Raw genomic sequence first — 10000 nt, 5'->3', positions numbered from 1 at the left:
TGAGTATCTTGGTATTGCACAATAACAAGGTATATAAAGGACCAGTTGATTTAAAAAAAAAAAAAAAAACTTTCATACAAAGTATACGGCTATAACTTAGAGGTATATGGTCTATCTGGTGGTCCTCGGTCTGGAAAACTGCTAAGTTATGGCGAATCATGATTTTTAGCCTGTGACAGATTAGTGGTGATTCGACCCCAAGTTAAAGTTTTTTATTTTAGACTTGAGCCTGTGATCCTCTGTCTAAACCTATGTCCTGCAGTCAAGAAACAAGTCGTCTCTGGTTGGGCTCGAACCACCAACCTTTTAACAGCCGAACGCGCTAACCGATTGCGCCACAGAGGCTTGTTTAATTGCAGTCAGTCTACAAAAGTTGGGCTGTGAAATGTTCGGTTGATTATATTTCTTACTTTGATTCCACCTGCAATTAAATAAATCAACTTGTGTATTATTTGAGTATCTTGGTATTGCACAATAACAAGGTATATAAAGGACCAGTTGATTTAAAAAAAACTTTCATACAAAGTATACGGCTGTATAACTTAGAGGTATATGGTCTATCTGGTGGTCGTCAGTCTGGAAAACTATTAAGTTATGGCGAATCATGATTTTTAGCCTGTGACTGATTAGTGGCGATTCGACTCCAAGTTAATTTTTTTTAATTTAGGCCTGAACTTGTGATCCTCGGTCTAAACCTATGTCCTGCAGTCAAGAAACAAGTCGTCCCTGGGTGGGCTCGAACCACCAACCTTTCGGTTAACAGCCGAACACGCTAACCAATTGCGCCACAGAGACTTGTTTAATTCCAGTCAGTCTACAACAGTTGGGCTGTGAAAAGTTCGGTTGATTATACTTCCACAAAATATACGGCTGTATAACTGAGAGATACACGGTCTATCTGTGGTTGTCAGTCTGGAAAACTATTAAGTTATGGCGAATCATGATTTTTAACCGATGACTGATTAGTGGTGATTCGACTCCAAGTTAAAATTTTTTATTTTAGGCCTGAACCTGTGACCCTCGGTCTCAACCTATGTCCTGCAGTCAAGAAACAAGTCATCTCTGGGTGGGAAGGAACCACCAACCTTTCAGTTAACAGCCGAACGCGCTAACCGATTGCGCCACAGAGACTTGTTTAATTGCTGCCAGTCCACAACAGGTGGGCTGTGAAATGTTCGGTTGTTTATATTCCTTACTTTAATTCCACCTGCAATTAAATAAATCAACTTGTGTATTATTTGAATATCTTGGTATTGCACAATAACAAGGTAAAGTATATATAGGAACAGTTGATTTAAAAAAACAAAAAAAACTTTCATACAAAATATACGGCTATAACTTAGAGGTATACGGTCTATCTGGTGGTCCTCGGTCTGGAGAACTATTAAGTTATGGCGAATCATGATTTTTAGCCTGTGACCGATTAGTGGTGATTCGACCCCAAGTTAAAGTTTTTTATTTTAGGCCTGAACCTGTGATCCTCGGTCTAAACCTATATCCTGCAGTCAAGAAACAAGTCATCCCTGGGTGGGCTCGAACCACCAACCTTTCAGTTAACAGCCGAACGCGCTAACCGATTGCGCCACAGAGACTTGATTAATTGCTGTCAGTCCATAACAGGTAGGCTGTTAAATGTTCGGTTGATTATATTTCTTACTTTGATTCCACCTGCAATTAAATAAATCAACTTGTGTATTATTTGAGTATCTTGGTATTGCACAATAACAAGGTATATATAGGACCAGTTGATTTAAAAAAACCAAAAAAACTTTCATACAAAGTATACGCCTGTATAACTTAGAGGTATACGGTCTATCTGGTGGTCCTCAGTCTGGAGAACTATTAAGTTATGGCGAATCATGATTTTCAGCCTGTGACTGATTAGTGGTGATTCGACTCCAAGTTAAAAAAAATTATTTTAGGCCTGAACCTGTGATCCTCGGTCTAAACCTATGTCCTGCAGTCAAGAAACACGTCGTCCCTGGGTGGGCTCGAACCACCAACCTTTCAGTTAACAGCCGAACGCGCTAACCAATTGCGCCACAGAGCCTTGTTTAATTGCCGTCAGTTTACAACAGTTGGGCTGTGAAAAGTTCGGTTGATTATATTTTCACAAAGTATACGGCTGTATAACTTAGAGATACACAGTCTATCTGTGGTTGTCAGTCTGGAAAACTATTAAGTTATGGCGAATCATGATTTTTAGCCTGTGACTGATTAGTGGTGATTCGACCCCAAGTTAAAGTTTTTTATTTTAGGCCTGAACTTGTGATCCTCGGTCTCAACCTATGTCCTGCAGTCAAGTAACAAGTCGTCCCTGGGTGGGCTGGAACCACCAACCTTTCAGTTAACAGCCGAACGCGCTAACCGATTGCGCCACAGAGACTTGTTTAATTGCTGTCAGTCCACAACAGGTGGGCTGTGAAATGTTCGGTTGTTTATATTCCTTACTTTAATTCCACCTGCAATTAAATAAATCAACTTGTGTATTATTTGAATATCTTGGTATTGCACAATAACAAGGTACAGTATATATAGGAACAGTTGATTTAAAAAAACTAAAAAAAACTTTCATACAAAATATACGGCTATAACTTAGAGGTATACGGTCTATCTGGTGGTCTTCGGTCTGGAGAACTATTAAGTTATGGCGAATCATGATTTTTAGCTTGTGACTGATTAGTGGTGATTCGATCCCAAGTTAAAGTTTTTTATTTTAGACCTGAACCTGTGATCCTCGGTCTAAACCTATGTCCTGCAGTCAAGAAACAAGTCGTCCCTGGGTGGGCTCGAACCACCAACCTTTCAGTTAACAGCCGAACGCGCTAACCGATTGCGCCACAGAGACTTGTTGAATTGCCGTCAGTCTACAACAGTTGGGCTGTGAAACACAGAAAATGCAATTAAATAAATCAACTTGTGTAGTATTTGAATATCTTGGTATTGCACAAAACAAAGGTATACATAGGACAAGTTGATTTAAAAAAATAAAAAAAAACTTTCATACAAAATATACTGTATAAGTTAGGGGTACACGGTCTATCTGGTAGTCCTCGGTCTGGAAAACTACTTAGTTATGGCGAATCATGATTTTTATTTAGCATGTGACCGATTAGTGGTGATGCTACCACAAGTTTCATTTATTTGTTTTAGTCATGAACCTGTGATCTTTAATCAAAACCTAAGTCCTGCAGTTAAAAAGGGAAGCGTCCCTGGGTGGGCTTGAACCACCAACCTTTCGGTTAACAGCCGAACGCGCTAACCGATTGCGCCACAGAGACATAGTGGGTTTCAAGGTTACAGGGAAGTGGAGCGTTGCGTGCCTTGCAGTTCTTTCCGTCGATGACATATTTTCAGAACTATGATAACAGGACATCTGCTGTTTGGATTGTGCGTTGCCCTGCTGGGTCGACAAATTCGGATTGCGCCACAGAGTCATGTGATGATGCCCCTCTGATATGTATGTCCGAAAGTCCATAGACATGCTAGAACTGTCTTTTGAATGTCAAATGTAAACTAAGCTAACTCATGGAGCGTGGCATCCAAGGATCCCTTGTGGTGTCTGGTAAACCAGCTCAGTCTCTTCATATTCATGAACAGTCAATGTTTACCTTAATCTAACATTTCAAGTTTTAACTGTGGATGTTAATCTGACTTCCTGTCCCCAGTAAAACGGGCCTGGTCACCACAGCCTGGGACCGCCTCTATTTCTTCACGCTGGGGGGGAACCTCATGTGCCAGCCCCGGGGGGCGGTGGCCGGGGGCATGGTGCTGGACCTGGACAACAGTTCCGTCATGGCCATCGAGTGTGAAGACCGACACTACTGTTTCCAAATCACATCGCCATCGGGAAAAGCGTAGGCACATTTGTGTACGCTCTACAACGACAGATTCTGTTTAACACCTGTTCTTTTTCTTGTTTTGTTAACGACTAGGTCCATGATTCTACAAGCAGAGAGCAAAAAGGAATACGAAGAAGTGAGTTTGTTTTAGTTAACTTCTGTTTGCTTAGCAAGATTAACAATGTGCGGACAGCCTGGGGACATTTCAGTGTTGTGTTGAATAAGTGAACACTGTCAGTTGATTTTAATTTTTAAAAACATTACAAATTGCAGATTTCTCAAAATGAGAACCATTGTAAATTCAAATTTCAATCCTATGTCTATAATCATAAACTGATGGAATCATTTATATTCATATGTCAACTGTCCTACATTTTTTTCCCATTCAATGCATGCAGCAGAATGTTTCACCTTTTACTTTGATCCCCTGCTGATTTCCTAACTTTATCCCCATACCAAGACGTGAACTGTCCAGAATGTTCATGCTAGATTTCTTTTAACATAGCGTGGCAAATTTTCAACAAAAAAAATCCAAGATTACATTGAATACAAGTATAAGGTTATTTGTATTTGATTGAAGGAAACAAATCAAATAGTTACTTTTGATCCCCTACTAACCAGAAATAATGCTGACCCTCACAAACTGGTTTTGATTCGAGTCATTCCGAATCACAGTTGGATAAAGGAAACAATCTCTTCCATTCAACCCTCTCTACCACCATGGGAAAGATCAAAGAGCTTATTGAAGGACCCCAGGAATAATCTTCTATACCTGCAGAAGACTAAACATGGAGAGATAGTGACAGTTGGGAGGGAGGGACTATCTCATCTTGGTGGTTTTGGACATGTCCGTCCGGCCTGTCAAAGCAAGTCCTCAACTCTGTTTCTTCCTCAGTGGATTTGCACTGTCAACAACATCTCCAGACAGATCTACCTGACCGACAACCCAGAGGTAAAGAACATGGCGTGTGTTTCTTCCTCATACAATGAGATCACATTTACTGTTTGTCTTGGGGCTTTTTCCAGAATACACAACTGTTCTGTCCACAAACTCTTGTCTTTGACTTCTTTGTGTCCAGGCTGTGGCTATCCGCTTGAACCAAACTGCCATCCAGGCCGTCACGCCCATCACCAGCTTTGAGAAGAGGCAGGAAGGCTCACCTGACCCTGACAGGTCAGCTACATTACCCATTGATGCCATTCAGATGTCACATTTGTCTTGACATGAACCCTAAATAGAAGCTAATGCTAACAGTTTACAAGGGTTGTTTACTTGCCCTTAGCATTATATGGTGGAATAACATTATCACATCCTTTAAATGACAACACCGTCTTTTTCACAAACTTGGTGAGTTTATATGCTCTTGTAGAGCGTTGGTGGTATATTGGTTAGCATAGCAGCCTTCAACCAGTTGGCCATGGTTTGATTCCTGGCCAATGCATTACTCTTTAAAGGGGAACTGCACTGCTTTTGGAATTTTGACTATCATTCACAATCCCTATGTAAATCAAGAACATATTTGTCTTTCTTTTTTATGCCTTCTAATTTGTAATATACAGCAAGCTTGAAGTGGCAAACAATGAAGCTAATGGGAGTCATCCACTGAGCCCATAAAGCCCTCTAAAAACCACCATTTACATGTCCTGACCTGAATATTGACCAAGGATTAGCGATATTGTTATGATAAGCACAGAGGAACTACTTTTAGCGACGCCGTGATCACAGACAGGTATCTAGGTATTGACATACTGAAGTGTTGAGCTGCTGCATCACCTCTGAGTTGGTTAAAGTTCATTCTAGATCAGTGGTTCTCAATTTTGATTCACCAGGTGCCATCTCAGAAAACACTTTGCTCTCCGCATCGTGACCAACATTAAAATACAGTAGCGTTGTGAATTATATTCATATAGCACTTTTCTCTAGTGACTCAAAGCATGTTACATCGTGAAACCCATTGTCTCAGTTACATTTAAACCAGTGTGAGTGGCACTGGGAGCAGGTGAGTAAAGTATCTTGCCCAAAGACACGGCAGTGACTAGGATGGCGGAAGCAGGGATACAACATAGAACTCTCAAGTTGCTGGTTTGGTCACTCTACCAACCGAGCTACGCCGTCGCCGTAGTCGGCCAAACTTGTGCACGAAAGTGTTTTATTCTACACAGATGACCACATTAAAGCATCTTTGGGGATATTTGTTAACATCTAGAAAATATCCTTAATAGTAGGGGTGTAACGGTACGTGTATTTGTATTGAACCGTTTCGGTACGGGGGTTTCGGTTCGGTTCTGAGGTGTACCGAACAAGTTTCCACACGAACATATTAAGTAGCCGCCTAAGCTTAAGTCTTAACAAGCTGCTTCGCTTCTTCTGCCTCTGTCTCTGTCAGTACTCTACACAGCACCCAGCATTGTCCCACCCACACAACCATCTGATTGGTTACACACAGAGCGGTAACAGCCAATCAGCAGTGCGTATTCAGAGCGGTAACAGCCAATCAGCAGTGCGTATTCAGAGCGCATGGAGTCAGTGCTTCTGCGGTGAGGTTAGCAGGTAAGCATCAGGCAGCGGACTCTCCCCAAATTATAATAAACACCTCCCAGTCAACTACTAGTAACATCACTATGAGCCTGTTGACATTCTAGAAACAAACGGCAGATCAGCTCGCTCACAGTCCTGGCTTGAGGTGAAGGCTAATTCGCTTTTAGCGTCATGTTAGCTCATTTTGCGGTGTGTGTGTGTGTGTGTGTGTGTGTGTGTGTGTGTGTGTGTGTGTGTGTGTGTGTGTGTGTGTGTGTGTGTGTGTGTGTGTGTGTGTGTGTGTGTGTGCGTGCGTGCGTGCGTGCGTGCGTGCGTGCGTGCGTGCGTGCGTGCGTGCGTGCGTGCGTGCGTGCGTGCGTGTGTGTGTGCGTATGTGTGTGTGTTACGGACAGCAAAACTCTGTCTGTCTGTTATATCACTTTACCTTTTTCTGTGTTGATTGAGCTGTGTTGAAGCAGCAAAAAAGGACATTATGTTAAATGATGAGTTTCTGTCTCTGATAGTTGATATAATAATGTAACTGCATCATAAAGCCTACATGAATTCCATGGTGTTCAGGGATGAATAGTCTCTTCTATTGCTATTGTACAATTTTTTCAGCTATAGTTACATTAACCATTAGTAATGTAGCAGCCTAGTTTTGAATGGCAGGGTCCCTGCTATCACATGTTGATAAAAATATAACATTTACATAATAAAAATCAACTACAGGCTTCCCAAATGCTGTAAGAAATTAAGCATGATGAGTTGACTTGAAACTGTTTAATGTTGCACTTTTTATATGTAGAAAAAAGTTTTGTCATTTTATTTAATCTGAGCAACAACTTGAGGCAGTTTAATGTTGATTAACGTGGGCAGAATTATTATAGTGGTCCCTTATTATAGTGTTCCCAATGTTAAAAGGATAAAGCCATTGTTTACAAATTTGGTAAATAAATAACCAAAAAATTTATATTTTGTTGTTTTCTTACTGTACCGAAAATGTACCGAACCGTGACCTCTAAACCGAGGTACGTACCGAACCAAATTTCTTGTGTACCGTTACACCCCTACTTAATAGTATTAATAAAGTAGAAGAATAAATCTCAACAGCATAAACTGAATCTTGATATCGCTAGCAAACATTGCTGAACAACAGGGACATCTACCGCTAAATAATAAGACAAAATATGAACTTCACAGCATAAAAACAACTGCAGACATGAATTGTAGATAAGACTAATATTTGTAGCAGGAAATCAACTGCAAACAAACTTATCCTTTTTCTCATTAGCGTCACGATCACAGCAGCACTCGTTATGTCAATCAAATATGTTACTTAGCGATGTAAGACTAAGTCCAACTTTGTCTTTAATTGATTAATGTTTAATTTGTGGACCCCTCAGATGTAAAGATGATGTTCCTCCAATCTTTTCTTCTCTAAATACCATAAGTGTCAAGTGAAGTGAAGTAGCAGTAACCTCTTGGTGATGATAGATGGTTTAAATCCCTCCATTTTCTACCGCTTGTCCCTTATCGGGTCGTGGGGGGTGCTGGAGCCTATTCTAGCTGCACACGGGTGGAAGGCGGGGTACACCTTGGACAAGTCGCCACGTCATCGCAGGGCCAACACAGATAGAAGGACAACATTCACACACTAGAGCCAATTTTTAGTGTTGCCAATCAACCTATCCCCAGGTGCATGTTTAAAAAAAAAAAGTACTTATCTTAAGAGTGTAAAAATCCACTCCATCCCATTTTAAATATTTTTTCCATTACTCCTTTTTATTTGCCTCTAAATCTGTCTAAATAAGCCTAAATATGCACTGATTCAGGTAAATAAACAGTAGGCTAATGTGGCTTAAACCATCGCCTGAAACCCAGAAGTGCCAGGATTTGCCTCTCGGTCACGTGACTGCAAACAACGTAATATTAAGGAGTGGGACAGGAGGACACAAACATTAGCAACACTAGCATAGCTATGTTAACTACAATGCTAACATTACACTCACATTTGAACAACATCAAGCTAGGTTAGCATATTCATTGAAGGAAAACAAAATGATCAAAGATATAGCTTACACATATGTAGCTAACTGACGGATAGTTGGCGAAGCTCCAGGCTTTAGTTTAAAACATATAGCGAACCCTTCCAATTTTATAAGAAAGCTCATTTATATAAGTGTGGGTCAGAGGCGGTGTTAGTTGTATGAAAAAGAAGGTTTTCATCAACGTCATGAAAAGCTGCAAATTCTAAAGGGAGCCTTTGAAGGAGATGATGTATTTTATCATGTTTGGTGCTCATGAAGAGGCTGTAGACCAGGGGTACCCACACTTTTTCTGCAGGCGATCTACTTTTCAATTGACCAAGTCGAGGGGATCTACCTCATTCATATATATCATTTATATGTGTTTATTTATGAAAGAGACGTTTTTGTTAACAAGTTAAAGGTGTTTAATGATAATACAAGCATGTTTAACACATATAGATTCCTTTCTTTCATGAAGACAAGAATATAAGTTGGTGTATTACCTGATTCTGATGACTTGCATTGATTGGAATCAGACAATAGTGATGATAATGTCCACATTTTCTAATGGAGGAGAAAAAAAGTCCTCCTTTGTGTCCAATACCACATGAAAGTGGTTGGTTTTTGGCATCTTATTTGTCCAGCTTCCATACTCCTTTTTATACACTTTACAAGAAATACATTGACGGCAAACTCTGTAGCTTCCCAGCTTATGCACGCCAGCTTTCTGAGACTCTTATTTTGTTAGCGCAGGCAGGATGGAGCAGCGCTTTTATTGCGATGAAAGAAACTGCTTAGAGTTTTGACGGCAGGTACGGCGCAAGAGTCTGTTGAAATAAAAATAGTTTCTCGCCTTCCTGTCGGTCATTTTTTCTTAATAATGATCTGGCAGCAGCCACCGCCATCTCACATGACCCTCGGGTGCCGTGAATGTCATTCAAGTGACGAAAGTGACGTCTTGGTGAAGATTGATGATCGCTAATTTTTAGGACAATTTTTTTTTATACCTGGCTGGCAGTCGACTGACACACCCTCCGCCATCGACCGGTAGTTCGCGATCGACGTAATGGGTACCCCTTTAATGTTCAATGTTCCGTAAAATTTAATGTTAATGTTATGTTGACAGCACATTTCAGACGATGTTAATAGTAAAAGTGGACTTCATTGTGTTTTGTTGCTGAAGTTGTAGCAGGCTGTGTATGACCAAAGATTGTATATTGTGACAGGATGATCTACCGCATGGTGATGTTATGTAACGGCGTGGCGCGGTTGGGAGAGTGGCTGTGCCAGCAACCTGATCCCCACCTTCTACCAACCTCGTCATGTCTGTTATGTCCTTGAGCAAGACACTTCACCCTTGCTCCTGATGGGTCGTGGTTAGGGCCTTGCATGGCAGCTCCCGCCATCAGTGTGTGAATGTGTGTGTGAATGGGTGAATGTGGAAATAGTGTCAAAGCGCTCTGAGTACCTTTAAGGTAGAAAAGCGCTATACAAGTATAACCCATTTAAAAAGTACCAAATGTGGCCTTCTTAGTGTCTGTTTCCCGAAAGATAAATTTCAAATATTTGAAAACATTGCTTGCCGATTTTAGCAGTGCAGTTGTCGCCAT

At 40.9% G+C, this 10000-nt stretch overlaps 1 protein-coding gene and 4 non-coding genes across 5 annotated transcripts in view; 1 reads left to right on the top strand and 4 right to left on the bottom strand.

Moving 5' to 3' along the window:
• appl2 (adaptor protein, phosphotyrosine interaction, PH domain and leucine zipper containing 2) overlaps positions 1–10000 on the top strand; it is a 49687-nt gene that overhangs the window by 32705 nt on the left and 6982 nt on the right. Inside the window, exons 11-14 of the mRNA XM_061969608.2 lie at positions 3669–3857; positions 3936–3978; positions 4738–4794; positions 4922–5016. Coding sequence (XP_061825592.1) covers positions 3669–3857; positions 3936–3978; positions 4738–4794; positions 4922–5016 — 384 coding nt within the window. The remainder of the gene's footprint in view (positions 1–3668; positions 3858–3935; positions 3979–4737; positions 4795–4921; positions 5017–10000) is intronic.
• trnan-guu (transfer RNA asparagine (anticodon GUU)) lies at positions 722–795 on the bottom strand. Its single transcript has one exon. It is a non-coding gene; the product is annotated as a tRNA-Asn (tRNA).
• On the bottom strand, positions 1519–1592 carry trnan-guu (transfer RNA asparagine (anticodon GUU)). The gene has a single exon. It is a non-coding gene; the product is annotated as a tRNA-Asn (tRNA).
• Positions 2775–2848, bottom strand: trnan-guu (transfer RNA asparagine (anticodon GUU)). The gene has a single exon. It is a non-coding gene; the product is annotated as a tRNA-Asn (tRNA).
• On the bottom strand, positions 3208–3281 carry trnan-guu (transfer RNA asparagine (anticodon GUU)). The gene has a single exon. It is a non-coding gene; the product is annotated as a tRNA-Asn (tRNA).

The sequence above is a fragment of the Nerophis lumbriciformis genome, linkage group LG10, assembly GCF_033978685.3.
Source record: "Nerophis lumbriciformis linkage group LG10, RoL_Nlum_v2.1, whole genome shotgun sequence".
NCBI lineage: Eukaryota > Metazoa > Chordata > Actinopteri > Syngnathiformes > Syngnathidae > Nerophis > Nerophis lumbriciformis.
This window is presented reverse-complemented; position numbering and strand designations above follow the sequence as displayed.